Raw genomic sequence first — 16,280 nt, 5'->3', positions numbered from 1 at the left:
ACATGAGCTACTACAACTACAGTACATAAAGGATTGCTTGTATCTGTGCTGAGCAATAAGCTACCACTTGGAACAAATTATTTTTGTGCCATGCCTCTCCTGGAACTGATGATCACGTAATTAAAAGTACATTAAAGCATGACTAAAAATTCAAATGCAGAAGCATCTCAACGTGAAGAAGAGGGGAAGAGCTGATTGCTCTGATTATCCCTGTTTCAGTTACCTGGAGGAACAGAGGAAATGTCACATCAGCCTGGAGACTTCCAAATGGCAACTGGTCATGCACAGGCTAGGAATTATTTGTTTTCAATGAGCTTCTAAAGAGCAAAGAATTTCAAAAATAAAATTTATAAACCCAGTGTGGATGAGCAGACCTTACTGGCCACTGGTGATCACCTTTCTTGACTTTTTTCAGTATTTAATGTGATGCTAATAAAAGCAAGCAGAAGTAATGGCCTCTTTAGCTCTAACAAGACCCATCTATTCCCAAGAGGGAAAGACTTCCCTGCTACAAATTTATAACAGCTTCATCTCTCACAAACAACTTAATCGCCCTAGCTCTCTTCTTTTCAAGGAAAAGCTGTCATTTGACATCACATTTCCACTCCTGAATCAGATGTGGATTATTTTCAACAGCCTGGGATACGGCCCTGCATAGGAAGTGGGAACTGCTGTTAGAACACAACGCATTGTTTCGACTGCTGAGAGCTCCAGCCAGTGCTGGCAGCCTTGAGGCACCTCCTTGCATTAAGGAGCTCTACTTTCCCTCCCCAGAGAGCAAATCTGAGGCCCTTGCCCAGTCTCTGGCACCCAGTCTCTCACCTTTAATTTGAACAGTGGCAGTCCGAGATGAAGACAATCCCTTTACGTTGTGAGCTTCGCAGGAGAAAACTGTGCTTTGATTAATACCTGGAGAACAGCCAAGAAAAGGAAAGGAAACACAAATAGCTATATAATCCAGCTTCAACCTTCAGCAGAATTTCAGTTATTTGTGACATCCAGCTCAAGTTGTACAGGCAGTTGGAGGGGTGAGCTGGGTGCCAATCAAAGGCATGCAGATTTCAATGTAACTAATGTGCTAAACACATTTTTAATGGAGGGAGTGTGGAAATGCAAAAAAGCTTTCACAGAAGTGTCAGAAAGCACTGAAAAGGAAGGAACAATCTGTCAGGACAGCAGCTCATAGTGCTCAGGTAATAGATGTCTGCTTCTCACATTCTGGTGAGCATCTTTGGAGCAAGGATTGTGCTGAACTGTGAGCTCACACAAAGCCCATGCTTTGGGTCTCAGCCTACACTTGAGCAACATTCATCTTCCAACTGGGCTATAAGCCCAGGAAAACCTTCAATCAGATGCTGCCTTTTTCTAGTCAATGCCCACCTGTCCCTCACCTTGCATCAGACTTCTGAAGACACACAAAGGAAGTGGGAGTTAAATGCTACTGCATCAGCACTGAAACACTTTCCAGGGGTGATACAAGTCAGAATGTCTTCTGTGAGCACCCATCCATCCATCCCATGGCATCATGGCACAATGTCTGGCTGTCCCAGGACACACATAGATATTGCAAATATATCAGAATTGAGATAGATTTGCAAGGCTGCCTGGAGAACTGTGTCCAGCAGCTATTGTCACGTGGCTTGGCCCTCAGTTGCCTTAAAAGACTCTGAGAAAAGTTAAAGATTGGCTCATTGTGGGCATACAATTTAGGAAGGAAAATCATTTTGGAGCTTCACAGAGCAGCTTGCACAGTGTCTCTGACCTTTGACTCGTCTCCCAAGCCTTAGACTAACAGCATTGCAAAGAAGGTGAAATGGGAGAGAGCAGGGAGTGCTATTCTCATCCCTGTGAACCACAGGAAGAGGCTGCCAACAGGCTGAAGGCCAGACAGCACAGCAGAGCAGCACCTGAGGTGGTAGGCCTGTCCCAAGACAGAACCTAACACAGCCCTGCCCTGAGGAAAATACAAAATACACCACAAACCAGGAACTGCATGTTCCCTAACACCACGCCAGCACTGCTTTCCAAATACAACATTGCTGAACCTTCTAAACGCTTGCTTTCTAGCCAAGTATTTTGTTATTATTTTCTTCAGAGTGCAATGCCTGTTTTCTTACCAACTGCCTCTTTTGACATGCTTTGGTAATCCAGCCATGCAGATTGTGTCCTGCTAATGTTTCAAGTTGCAAAGACAAGATATGCCCAAGGGACACCCCAAAGTGCAATGAAAGAGGGTGTGCCCAAGGGGCATCCCAAAGAACACTGGAAGCAAATAAAGGTGCTGAAGACACTTAATAAATAAAATAGCAATTCATTTGGAGAATCACTAGGAGTAGATGTCTTTTTCAGGCTTCCAAGCCACTGCCCCCCAACAACAGATATTTTGTGAGACACTGTGGGATGAGTTAGTGGAGGAGGGGTGACTTATTTTTTTATTGTCTTTCTCCTCTTGACTATCCATCTTTTCAGTTTCCATTTCAACAGGCAAATTATATCATAAGGGAGCAGTTTTCATTTCCAACTTAGAACAGCATTGGTGGCTACCTAAGAGAGGGAGCAGATCATTAAAACCATTTCAAATCACAAATCATGTTTCGATTTGTGAATAAAAAAGGTTCTAAGGAAAGCCTGAATAGGACTGGACAGCTCAAAGGATGGTCAAAGACATACAAAAACTCACCCTGGGTGTAACTGTATTAACACTGATAAAGAGGCCCCAGAGACAACTCCTAGTTGTAAAACCTTTTCTTTCTAAATAACTAGTTAAACTTTGGGTCAGGGGAGTTGAGAATAATAAAACAGCAGCAAAGAGAAAACATAACACAAGGCTATTGGACAACTAACTACAAGGGAGTTACTTTTAAGAGGTAACTGCAAGAATAGCTGCAGTCAGTTCTAGGTAGAGAAACATCACCTTTTTCTGAAAGTGGTCTGAAAAGAGGCCCTAACACCTACTGGCTCCTGAGTTTTTCTGCTGACTCTGCTGGGGAAAGTTTTGCTCTGGGGCAAACCTTGGTATCAACCAGCCCATTTCAGCACTCATACAATCACTCTTGAAGTATCAATTACATGAGGCACTCAGATTTTAATGATAAAAGCATCCAGCAAGCCTGCAAGAACAGAGATCGGGATGGGTAAGAGAGGGGAAAGCAGGGCTATGCACAGAAGGAGGGGATGGCATCTGCTACATGTGAATGCTTGGAGAGTTCCAAGAGAAATGGCACCAACAGAGTCACTTCATATAACCATGAACACCCTCCATGAGGTGGAACAAGAGGCACCTAATGCATCATCTGTTCAACAGCATCTTCAACAAGAGTGCCAGGCCCACCCAAACTCTGTAAGAGCCTGTGTGCCTCAAGCCAGCAGCAAACACACTGGGCAACCACCGCTCCTCAAGATAATCTTTGTGTGTGATCATGTGTGATCATGACCGCTCAGCCTTTAATACAGAGTTAAACATCATTCCCACACTGTGTGGCTACCAAACGTACAGGGCATGATCAGAAGAGAGCTGTTCTCCTCTTCTGATGCTCCAAGTGATCCCCTGCAGTGGCAGCAACCTTACCTGACACGTTTAAGATGGAGGGGGAGACGTCTGGAAGCCCCACTCTCGAGTCTCCCATCCACCAGACAATTGTCACTGGTTCAGGGGGACCAACAGCAGCACAGGCCATATGAAATGGAGCATTAGGGGACACAGACACATCCTCAGGTTCCACAGTAAAGTAGGGCACACCTGGAAAAGCAACAGACAAGTGACAATAACTGGAGCAACCGCCTCTTGTTTACTTCCATTAACACCAGTGCCCAACACTGGACATCCATCTGTCCTGCTGCTAGGCTGAATCCGACGCCCTCCAAGGCCTTCACAAAAACCAAGGGTCAGATATGCTTCATCACCTCAGGGCATGAACACCTAAGTACTACTACTCCTGGAAGTCAGACAGAAAGAGTACTTTCTTCCCACAATGCCTTTGAAAAACCACTTTCAATTCAAGACTCCCCTATGAAACAGCTTTTAGTGGTAGTATTTTCTCAATTTTTCAGCTGGAGAGAATGGACTTTAAAGAGGCAACAGTCAATAACTTTAGTGGTGGCAGACACCACTTTAAAAGACAGCTAATCCAGCTGCAGATACCTCTTGCCATGCATTAAAAACTGAAGCTTGAGAAAGTGTTGAACTGCCGGCTTTAACAAAGCCATGAATGAGGGAAGAATCCTCGTGGTGAGAGACTGGAGCATTTACAATGCTCTCTCTCTGGAGCTTAATTGAATGGAGATGCCTTCCAGCACACTGTGACAACACGACAACCGGGCTGCCTCAGAGCCAGGGGTAATTTGTTTCAGAGCTGAAGGCTATCCATGGACACAGCTCTCTCAGTAATTATCTGCTCCCCACCATGGAAAGACTCCTGGTTGGTACAACAGGTATCAGGCTAGGCCCACGGGGAGCAGAATGTAGCTGCAATGCTACCTACCTTAGGTCATCTCTAAATGGCAATAGCTGAGTGTAATTCCACACATCAAGAGATGTGGCTCTTCTTATGGGCAATGCCAAAGCTCTTGTGGTTTCATTGCTCCAAACCAGTGGCACAAATTTCAGCAGCCATCAGCAGCAGTGCTGACCATGCAGGACAGCCAATCACTTCTGGTGATTGTTGGAAGAGCTGAAGGCCCAGAGAAATGTTCAGTTCCCTTCTATACAGAAATCTTTGTGTGTCAAACACTGCTGCTCCCAACACCACTTACCCCAACCAAAATCAGGCATTCTCAGCTGGAAAAAGTGTGTTCTGGAAGCTGCTGATCTGTTGCCTCACAGAAACAGAGGAACATTGTGCATTCACATCCTGAAATTATACAGTCTGACCCTGGCCAAAGATGACAGGCCCAAGTGCCTCCACCAGCAGGCAATTAATACAGGTTCCTAATAGGGATTTAGAAGCCTAACACTTGACGTTTCCTGCAAGCTACAGACAAAAGTGCTTTCCTCAGTCTTTCACTGACTGTCCAGTCACAGTTTCATCTTTCAGGTAGCAGCTCCTTTGTGCCTTCCTTGCCTCCTTCCCTTAGAGTAGTAAGTAAATGAACAGATTAAAACAGGTCTAAACCCAAGTCTCTTGAGGAACGAGAGTGCCTATCTCTGCAAAGGCTAATATTCGGGACACGTATATCCATTGTCATGGCATACTGCTTGCTTTTGCTGACATATTTTACTTCATTTTTTTTATTGCACTCATATATAAACAATAAAAATGAGTAAGCTTTTGAGATACCAGCAGTGACACCTCTGCCTGCTTTGCCCTCCTTCTCCAAGGAAGATTAGAGGGGAAAATAATCACCGTTTCTCTACCTGTGAGCAGGATCCCTGCCTCCTGTCCATTTGTCAGGACACCCAAGGTAAACTTTCAGGAAGATCCTGCCCAGCTCGGCAGGTTTTCTCACTTTGGGAGCAGCTAAACAGAGCAGACAAGACCACAATTAGAAACTTTCATAGTTGAGGGAGTGCAGCTGACTCATCCAGCTGAGGAACTCGCACTGCTCCCCCGTCCGTATGTTACCTGGGCAGCTCACTGCCTGTGACACATTTAGCCTCCCAGTTCTTGGTACAAGAGGTGAGTGTCAGCACATCCTTTTCACAGACGCCCCACGGAGGCACTGAGCAGCCAGCAGTCAGGAAATCAACAGAAAAACAAGGAAATCATCCCGCCTATTCCCCTCTTCCAACGCAGTATCCAACCTTTAAGGCTGATTTTTATGTGCAGCTCAGTTTCGAGACAGTGTTGATTGATTCAGGGGAATATGCCCATACAGGTGTGGCTTGGTCTCTGACTGTAGCCACAATGGGCTAGCAGCCCCAGGAACAGCCACATAGTCAGAGGTGTAATTTGAGACAGAAAGCTCTGTAAGAAACGCAGTCCATTTTTTAACACTCCACAGTGTGCCTCTGAGATCACCTCTCCAGCCATCAAACACCATCATGTTCTCAGTAAGGCCAGAGATTAGTTTCTAAACCAGGAAACAGGTTCAAAACAGTTTTGGTTTTGTAAATTCAAAGAAGTGTTTCATAAGATCAAACATTTTTATTACAAAGACAGTTCAAATACCATTGCTAGAAAATCTGACAGATACAGACTGCCTAAGCAGATATTATTACACAGCAGAGAAATGCAGTCAAGCTCACTTTAAGTTAGATCACCAATAGTCCACATTTGTTTGTGTGCCACACTGAGGCATGTCAGCACCTAGTGAAGGCTGCAAATCACCAGAGTAAAGATCCTCTTTCAGTCAGAGGACAGTTGTTATCGATAGAGCAGCCACTGCTACACAAAGCTGGCACGTCCAGGGAAGAAATACACAGAGATAACAGTGAAGGTGGGTCTGAAAACCCAGGTGCTTTCTTATGCTAAGAGCTGACACATTTTTTAAACTCCACCCCTTATCACTACTTGTTAATTTTTAATTATATCCACCAACTCCCTTTACACATGACTACGTGCCCAGTTCAAGTTTAACTACCTTGTCCTGTACTTGTTCTTCTCATAAAGGCAACTGGTTGAATTTTTTTCACTTCTGCTGTAAGCTTTGGTCTTCATTCTCAACATACTCCACCTTACCTAACTGTAGCTGGTTTTTTGTGACTTAGATACTTTTTGCCTGTGCAGTCCAGAAAGGCAGCATGTTTATTTCAGACAGCTTGGCACGGTGAGCTACCCAATCACTCCTAATGCACCCACCATGCAAATGCAGCCACCTCTGGAGCAGACCATGGTAATTGGATAGAAATAGAAACTCCACACAAGAGAGTGTTTTAAGCAGTAAAATTTAGGTGGACAAAAGCCTGGGATTTATGGAAGGCAGAATGTGTTACTCCTCTAGTGAGAGCTGCTATGAATGTTCCCATGCTCTGAGTGAGCGAGACCTTTGCTGTAAAACACCCAGACCACATCACCTCCCACAACACCCTCCATACTCCCCCCTTTCTAGGACTGTTAATTCAGCTCTGCCCCATAATTTTACCAAATTCATCCAAAAAACCACTTCTTGCTGAAAATGCATCATTCCTGTCAACTTCCTCACAAAAATTAAGCCATCCTATGACTACTAGCTTCTAACAGAGGATCTAACAGAATCATGGCTCAAGGGAAATGAAACTAGAGAAAGTAAGAAGCCACCAATCCACACTGCCTTGGGTGATATTTAGCAGCCATGTAGAAGCCATTCCTATCAGACAACTCCAGACAGAAAAGTGCCACACAGAGCAGCCACAGCTATGAAGTGCTGATGTACAGCCCTTCTCACAAAACTCACAACTGTGTTAAAACTCTACCTTGCCCACAAAGACCTGCTCGGCTGACACACAGAAGCAGACTGTGACCCTGCTTAGAGAAGTGAGTTGGACCAGATGAGCCCCATGGATCCCTCTCAACTTGAACTATTCACCATTCTATGAATTATTTAGAGATGACCACAACAATGGATTTAAAAGCTAGAAAGAAATGTGCTTGCACAAAAAGATCTTGTTTCCTAACATGCCAAAATAAAACCAGAAGGCAATGAACAGACAGCTCTGCCCTTTGAAGCAGTTCTCCTAGTTCTTACTCCTGCTCTGTAGCGATTTCCCTGCAGTCAGCAGCAATGGTTCAGAGCCAAGAAGCCTGTCACTGGAGCAATCTGCTCTCACCACTTCGACCTGGAGCATATTGGTGGGTCAGCCATGAAAGGAAACCAGCACTACTACTCCTCCTTACCTTCCACTATGAGCCACACTTGTTGTGATTCTTCCTTCTTCCCCCCGTTCTCAACCTGGCACCAGTACTTCCCAGAATCTGTCCGCTCGACGGATTTCAAGCTGAAAAAAGTCAAAAGCCATATCGATATTTTATGTGGATAAAGCATGTTTTTGCCCCAAAGGACCCTCCAGTGTTTTGCAAACCAGATGCATGGAAAACACCCACTGAGACACAGCCAGCTCTGGGGAGGAGATCAACAGCCAGCCAGCACAAAGCACATGGCAAAACAGCAGAGATGGGAGGGTCCTCTCTAAAGTGGGTGGAGAAAGTCCTTGCAGAGCAGACAGTCTTCGTCCAAAACATTCTCGCAGAAAACCAGTCATCTGCATCCTCTGAGGATAGGAAGAGGTCATCTCCATCCTGAATACTGACTCTAGCTAACTTTCAAGTGCGACAGCTTGGCCTACAACATCTGAGCTAGCAGGAAACTCTGCACTGCAAACCTCTGGTGAGCTGGACTGCTTTGCCTCAGGCAACAGGACTGGCACAGCCTGTACAGGAACAGATGGGGCAGAAAAGGGTCCCCCTGCCTCAACTGTGCTCAGCACTATCCCGATTCCAGAGTGGCTCACGCTGCAAAACTCCTTGGGCCTCCCAGTTTGTGATTTCAAGGGGTTATGCTGGTGAATGGTGAGCAAGGACAGAATTTGGTACCAAAGCAATGAGGTCTCAGCTGCCAAAGGCAACAGTGTGGCTTGGAGAGCCCGTCAGTGCACCAGTGCTGCCTGCTCCCCGCAGGCCGTGCAGCCACGCACCCACTGCCATGCAGGGATCCCCCGCAGAGCTGATGCCCACCTTTCTAAGGCTAGCAGTCCTCCAGGAGAAGGGGAAGGATGTCTCAGGAAGGAAGACAGAAAGGGGGGAGAGTTTGCTGAAATGCACACAATGGACCCACTACAGCCTGATTTTCAGACCTGGACCTTCAAATGGCATCAGCTGTCCTGCCCATGTTCTGAAATACAGTGATCACAGCAGAGAGTCACGTGTGGGTGATAGAAATGGTCTCTTTAGGAGAAGAAAGGAAGAAGGAGAGAGAGATTCAGATACATCCAGATTTAGCACCCTAACTTATCTCTGGTGCTGCAGAGAGAGTTCTCAGCAGAGTAAAACAAGAGGCAAGAAAGGAGATCAGAATGAGATTGTGAAGGACAGAGTTAACTAGTGGAACTGGGGGGAAGTAAACAGTATAGTTTCAAGACAAACTGTTTCCACAACATAATGTTATGCAATAGTTCTACTGTGCACAGATGTTTTTCCTACCAAAATGTTTTTTACAGACAAGCTTTAACACAAAGACTTTTAGTTGCTGGAATTGGAGACCCTGTGCAGTGTCAATCCAAGAAATGTAACAGGAGATGAAGCCAGAGCTCAGGGAAGAGTGATTCTCAGTCAGTCAACAGTTTTGAGCTCTCGTGGTGTGGTGTTGGTATATTTGTCTGTACAAGCTCTTTTAATGCATAAAAAAAGACAGAGCAAAACCTTGGGTCTTGTTTATCTCAGTACTTCCAGAACTAGCTGACATCCCTCTTCTGCTGAAATAAAAGTATAGAGATCTGCTTTGCACAAGAGTTTCATGCCTCTGAATGGGTCAGGACTGATATCACATAGTGTAAATGTATTAGGAATAGATTAGGATTCATTGCAAAATGAATCAGGGATGGTTCAGAGGACAAACACTCCTCCCCAAAGGAAGGGGATGTAGTCCTGGGAGTATCATTTCAATCAACAATCCTCACCCTTTAGGCAAACTGACAGCTCAAGAGAGAGAGTAAGAGAACAGGATGAGTACAAGAGAGAAAACCTATTTATACTGCTGCATGGCAGAACAAGATGAACAAACAAAGCAAGACCATCCTTTCACCTTGAAGTCAGGTCTCAAGCATCACAAGCATTAGCAAAGCACCTGTCCCCACAGTAGTCAGAAAACCAATATGGTTCTAGTGGATAAAATCTCAGCACTCAGTGGCTTCAGTTCTGCTCTCAGTTATGCCCTTGCCACACAGTGAACGGCAGAGCTAAGGACTTTGCCCCACTGAGGGCACTGCAGTTGCAGAGATATAGCTGACAGCAGAAAACTGTGCAATAGTTTCCATGATATTCTTCCTTCTCTGCATCTGTTGTACCTGAGGAAGCCGATCCAGTGTTCTTCATCTACTGGAATGTACACCTGGTCTACGCTTTGCACCACTGCTCCGTCCTTGATCCACAACATCTCAGGATCTTCCATTCCCTCGAGGCTGCAATTTAGTTTCACGGGTTGACCCTGGGACACCTTTAATTTGATTGGAGGTCCTGTAAATTTCATACCTAAAAAAAAAATACTACTCCGCCCCACCCCCAGAAGAAGGGGGGTTGGAGTACAGCAAATTACTCTAGGTTGGTGGTCTGGAATTACACACCCTACCAGCACACGCTGCAGAGGAGTGTGTTAGTCTCAGCACTGCTCTACTATGTCTGCTAAGCAAATGCAAGCACTGGAAGCACAATTGCTGGAGAAAAGTGGTGGTTCAGCATGTACATGGGGATTTTTTCAACTTGTGTAACAGCAGGGTGATGTTCTGCAGAGCAGTGCCCAAGCAGAGACGCGCAGAAACGCCGGGAGCTTCGCCGTGTCAATGATCCAGCAGTGCTAACTGCATCCCTTCAACACGCTGCCACACCTCCCTCTTTTCCCCAGGCCTGGATTTAAGCTATGCTGTTCTTGTGCTGCTAAGAAAACATCGTGCTTGCTCCCTTGTATGCATTTGCAAAGAGCGTGGATATGAGAAAGAATCAATTATGTTTTGTTATTCAGCATACACTGTTCTCCTGCCTTACAGAGAGCTTCTCTACAATTTGCAAAACCCACGAAAACAAAGCCTATTCCACACCATACCTCACTGAGGAGCAGAACTGTTTAGAGAACAGATATTTCTGTTGCGTGATGTGGGTGTGTGCTGAATGAGCCGCCTGGAGGACCCTTCAGTCCAGCCAAAGGACCCCACTGTACCCAGAGCTACACCATTGGCACCCCAAAGCAGCAGGGCCAGAGCTGGTGAAGCTGCTCAGGTTTATGGACACAGAAGTGATCAGAATTTGCCCGAGAGCACTGTTACGTGTGTGGGTGGACGGGGAGTGTTTCCCTCAAGCAGAAGTGAATGTATGGAATTTGTTAGCATGAGAAGACACGGAAGCCAACTATCTAAGCACATTTAAGAAAGACAGGCATATAAAGGAGGAACCAGAAGATCAAAGGAGACCGTGGGAAAGCAGGAAGGTAGAAAATAAATGTAAAGTTAGTTTTGTTAGGGAGAGTGGCTATTTCCTATGCAGTGGCACAGGACTGACAGACCAGAACAGGTCTAGCCTAGTCCAGTATTATGCCCTGGCAGTGGACTCCATGTCCTTCAGAAAAAAATTACTCCATCACTCTTGCCTGGCCACGTATTACAGTACATTACAACTTCACAGAGTTCACTGGTTGGTCAGCTTCTCACAGGATGCCTTGCTACCCACAGAGCCAGTCAGAAAGTGCTGCTTAGTGAGCAGCCCTGTTGCTCTCAAACTCTGTTACAGCCTTTCCAGCAATCCAACACAGATTTCACATCTGCCACTTCCCTTCTTGCTAAAACGCCACCCTCCCACAGCCACGAGGGCACCACCTCACAGGGCAGAGGAGCTCACAGCGTGGTTGTAACAGCTGGGAGAAGGGGAGCCAGCACTCTGGGACCAGCCAGCGCTCTGCCACCAGCAGCCTGTACCCAGATGAGTACCAGTAGTCTAGGAGAAAACCCAGAACACAGGCAGAAGGTCTTTATTCCTTTCTTTAATGAGATTCCCCAGCTGGTTTCCCGACACTCAGTCTTTTGCCTTTCTATCTGCTGTTATTCATTTAACTAATTCACGGAGAGCACTGGAAAATGGGCAAGCTGATCATTTGAGTTTAATTGCTACAGCTTATTTGCTGGGCTAAGGATTTGATCAGCTTGGGTGAGGATGATCTAACCTTGCATTACTTAAATGTGACACAAACTACATGTCCCAGTGCATGCCAGAAAGCACCCTCCCTTTCACCACTCAAAGCACTGGAATAATACGTGAAATCTTCATAGCAGCTCTCTCAGTGTTACAGAAAACTGATATAGCCAGGCTGCTACACATGCAGAAACTGACAGACATTTTCATTACAGGTGCCTTCATGGAAAATCAAACTACTCAACATCCTTCAGACTGCCCTGCTGAAAGAGTTAGTCATAAATTAAACCAGGAAATATTGTTAGAGATTCTATATGGTTTTCAGTTAGCAGAGGAATCAATGATGTAGGAAATTAACATACAGTACAAGTGTTCAGTCAGAGTTGTACATATTGCCCAAGTATAATCCCTCCATCAATTTCAACCAAAATGAAGAATTACAGGTCAGGTATTTTTAATAACTTCACAGGTCAGTAACGCAGTTTTGGCCGCAGCATCTCTTCCTGCAGGTATCAGGAAGAATCACATAAGAATTTTAATTTCCACCTATTCCTCGTTTTACTCTCCCACTCACAATTTCTCATCTGACAACATTCTTGATTCAACTGTGAAAGAAGTCATTTCATCCAAATAGGTTCCGCCAAGCCTACCTGTAAGAGCTGCAGATTGTGAAATGTATAGGTAGGAAATAGAACTGTTTTAAATGACTTATCAAGCAATTGTCTGAATTGACAGCAAGTGAACACACTAGTTGTCAAAATACATGACACATCTGTTTGTTTGCTTTTCAAACTTGTTATCTCTGAATATTTTAATTCCTAGGAACAGAATATGTTTTTTGTGAGGTTGGGAGTGGAGAAAAAGGAAGACGTCTGCTCATGCATGCAGGGTAAAGGTTTTTTGCTCCTCAGATTCCTTAGGACGCTGATCTAGCGATCCAGCCTGTGCCACAGCCTCCACAGCTCCGTGTCATTGCACGCACATCGCTCCACACACAGCGAGGAGCCCAAACTCCCGCTCAAGTCGGGAGGAGGCTGGCCGGGGCGCCGAGACGCTCCAGCACGCTGCTTTCCCTGCCGACCGGGGTGTGAAACTTCGGAAAATGAGTTCATGACGGAAAAAAACAACAAAAGCCACTGAGGAATGCGCTAGCGCCCGGCTTTCCTCGGCGACGGCCCGCGCTAGGCACACACCAGAGCAATGCCTCCGCGAGCCCCGGCGAGGATTACTCGCTGCTCTACTCGCAGGCAGGGGAGGCTCGCACAGCCCGGGCTCCCCGCCGGCTCCCGAGCGCCACGTCGCTGGCCCAACAAACGCGGCGGAGACGCCCGTGCCCGGCCGGGAGGGGCAAAATGCGCCGGCCCCGACCCCACCTGTGGCTGCCCGAGGCTCCGCGGCCGCCGCACCGGGCGGACCAGGCGCCCCGGCGCCGCGCCCGGCCGCTCCTGCCCGGCGACCCTCAGCGGGCTGTCGACACGCGTAGAGGTGGCGGAGCGGGAGCTGCCCGCAGGGAGACTCGGCCCGGCGGCAGGAGCCGTGCCCTGCAGCCCCTCCCGCCGCACCCGGGGTCTCGGGGCGCAGTGCCCCGCCGCCACCGGGCTGTCAGCCTCGCTCACCTGCCACGGCAGCGACGTCCCGGAGTGCCGCAGCCCAGAGTCCCAGCACGAGGAGCCGCGGGATCGCCATGCTCCGCTTCAGCTCCATCTCTCCCGCACCACCATCCTTTCCCCGGCTCCTGGCGCCGCGGGGGGCTCCCACCGCCCGTGCAGGCGGCGGCGACAGCGGCTGGGGCAGCCCCGCGTCGCCGCCCGATACCGGGCTCGCCCGGCCGGCTACGGGCACGCTCAAACTTCTGGCTCCGGCCGGGGCGAGCCTCGGGAGAACCTGCTGCGGGGCGGGTCGGTGGAGTCGGCTCAGGTCCGCTCCGCTCCGGTCGCCGCCGCCGGGCGATCTCCCCCTGCCGGCTTGGCCGCCGCGGCGCCACTCTGTGGGTCGCTCCGTCCGTCCGTCCGTCCCTGCCCAGCCGCCGCCGCCTCCTTCAGGAAATGGCGCTCTCGGGCGGTCACCGCGCGCTGTGCTCCCCCTCTGACATCACATCATGAATATGCATGAGCCGGGCGCCCACCGCCCCCGAAGCGGCGAATCACCGCGCCCGCCGCCCCCGCTCCGCCGCCCCGGGACGGGACCGGGGCTCCGAGCCCCCGGGAGGGAGGGACGGGACGGGGCGGGGCGGCAGCGGCAGCGGTCGGGGAGGTGTGTGGAGGCGGCGCCCCCCGAGGGCTGCTCCGCCGAGCGGCCTGGTTTCCAGAGCGCCGGGAGCGATGACCCACATCCGCGGGAACTGCCGGGGCACCGGTCATACCCCTACATCCATGTGGCCCCTCTGGAGCCCCAGCGCGCCATCCAGCCGTCCAGGGGAGGAGGACTTGGGAACTCAGCCCCGGACCACCGGGACTCAGCCCCCTCAAGCCGAGGCTCTGCCGGGATGAGCGGAGCCCCGCCTCATGCACAAACACCCTCAGCCCCATCTCCCTCGGCCGGCCCTCTCCAGCTCCTCGCTTCGGCCACACTCTCCTCACCGTTCGGACCCTTGCTCCGCGGATGTCGGTCACCCCATCCAGGCAGCTGAGCTGTGGAGGAGCACCGGCAAGGTGAGAAGATCCGCCCGTGCCCTTCAGGCAGGATCGACTCGGCCTTGACCATTTTTCTGCTAGCGGAAAAGTAGGGAGAGAGCTTAGGAGGGAGGTCTCTGCTGCCACAGGGTTAGTAGAACGGCGTGGAAAAAGTCACTTACAAACAGTTTTTTTAAGAATCTAGCGCTGCTTTTTCGTAGGAGTTACGGTGAGAATCTGGGTTAAAAGGCGCCATAAGGAGCAATATCGTTACAACACGATGCAGCTCTCAGATCTGCCACAGCCATCAGCGTGCAGCACTTGCCCAGCAGCACCCGAAACACTGTGGAAACCTGGCTAAACGGAGGAACGCAGGGAATCTGCATTATCCCCAGGAGGGGAAGGAGAAACTGAGGCACAACTAGCTCATATAATTCCATTCCAAAGTCTAATCTTCACTCCCCCTCTCAAGTAATTTGCATTTCTGATAGGAATTCCTAGGGGACTGGAGCAATGCCAAGAAGATTTCATTACTGGAATAGAAATGTCACTCCCTCCCCAGTGCCTCCTGCTGCAATGAGGTAGCTGGGAGGAGACACTGACAAAGCCATCCATTCGAGTGCTTGTGGGAAGTCTAGTTGCACCTGGGGACAGGAAATCGCCGGGATCACTGCAGCTCTTGGGCTGAGAGGTTCTGTGCTGGTGCTCGCTAAAAGCTTCATGCACCCTTGCTGTCGCTGCTGCCTCTTCCCCAGGTATCCATCCAGCTACATGGTCTCTTTCTGCACTTAGGGCAATAGCACCCTCCAGAAGATAGCTACTTTTGCAGATCTTAGTTGTTTCATGAGAAAAAAAATAATGGCCATTAGAATAATGACATGTTTCTATGGTGTTTTCCTTCTAAGGATTTCTTCCAGCCCTACAATTACAGAGGCTTACACTACACTGGTCCTATGGGCTCAGGAAGTGTTCCAGTTGTAGCATGGTGGCACAGGCCAGATTCAGGGCTGGTGTAAGAGAGCAAAGCTTTGCTGGAAGCAGTAGACCAAGGGGGATTTTCCCCATCAAGAGATCTGACTTAGCTGTTCTGAGAAGGACTTTGTGTTAACAGTGATAGGCAGGAAGAGCCATATGAAAATTGGACTGAAATTCTGCACACACTGCCAGTTGAAGTGCAAACTGCAGTGGGAAAACTTGCAGAGGAGTACAGTATCACCATGCCGAAAGCAAAGGAACTGGTGAATCTTAAATGTTTTTAGGAACTGGAGACAAATAAACTCTCTTGGCCTCTTGTGGCACTGAATTAGCACCATGGCTTTATTCTTCAGGCTGTAACATCAGTGACAGTGCTCACTGTTCACACACACAGAACACAGCTGTTGGCTCTCTGGATTACATTCTTTCCTTACTTCTGCTGCAATAGTGTTTTGCCACATCTCACCAGACGCGCTGGGAAGTGTAGGTATATTCCAGAAAATGCCTGAATACCTATTATTATTATACAATAATCCAGAGGTGAATGCCCAGTGCTGGGAGACTTCTGAAGATGAAGAAAAGAAAAAAAAGGGCAAAAGGGAGGGAGGGAGGGAGGGGAAAGTGAGAAGGCAGAAGGAAGAGAAGTATTTGCTGGACTTCCTCACCTTCTTCTACTGTTAAGCCTTTTCTAACTCCTGAGACCCAACAGGACATCTGGAATAGGCTATCCCAGTGAGAAAGCAAATCCCCATTTCCACATAAGAAGCCATAGCCCTAAAAGTTCAACAAAAGCTGCTGGCAATATACCACTGCTGCACTGTCAAAGTAGTCAGTCTGCAACTGGGTAGAAAATCCTTGTGTTTTATACAAGGTGTTTTCTATAGAGCTGCCTGGTTTGCACTGGGACTCAAGAACTTGTCTGCTCCATCCTCTGAGGTGGGATTTG

General features: G+C 48.3%; 1 protein-coding gene across 3 annotated transcripts in view; it reads right to left on the bottom strand.

Moving 5' to 3' along the window:
* TYRO3 (TYRO3 protein tyrosine kinase) overlaps nucleotides 1–14,295 on the bottom strand; it is a 41,958-nt gene extending 27,663 nt beyond the window's left edge. The window contains exons 1-5 of one of the 3 annotated variants that reach the window (XM_054634778.2): nucleotides 13,364–14,295; nucleotides 9,917–10,100; nucleotides 7,752–7,852; nucleotides 3,569–3,739; nucleotides 823–909 (exon numbers count right to left, since the gene is read on the bottom strand). In XM_054634778.2, the coding sequence (XP_054490753.1) occupies nucleotides 823–909; nucleotides 3,569–3,739; nucleotides 7,752–7,852; nucleotides 9,917–10,100; nucleotides 13,364–13,451 (631 nt within the window). In that variant the 5' untranslated portion in view covers nucleotides 13,452–14,295. The remainder of the gene's footprint in view (nucleotides 1–822; nucleotides 910–3,568; nucleotides 3,740–7,751; nucleotides 7,853–9,916; nucleotides 10,101–13,363) is intronic. The other 2 variants (XM_077180177.1, XM_077180176.1) reach the window with 2 other exon arrangements.
* Between the last annotated feature and the right edge of the window lie 1,985 nt (nucleotides 14,296–16,280).

The sequence above is a fragment of the Agelaius phoeniceus genome, chromosome 6 (genome assembly GCF_051311805.1).
Source record: "Agelaius phoeniceus isolate bAgePho1 chromosome 6, bAgePho1.hap1, whole genome shotgun sequence".
Classification (NCBI taxonomy): domain Eukaryota; kingdom Metazoa; phylum Chordata; class Aves; order Passeriformes; family Icteridae; genus Agelaius; species Agelaius phoeniceus.
Note: the sequence above shows the minus strand (reverse complement) of the source record. Positions and strands in the feature narration are given on the sequence as shown.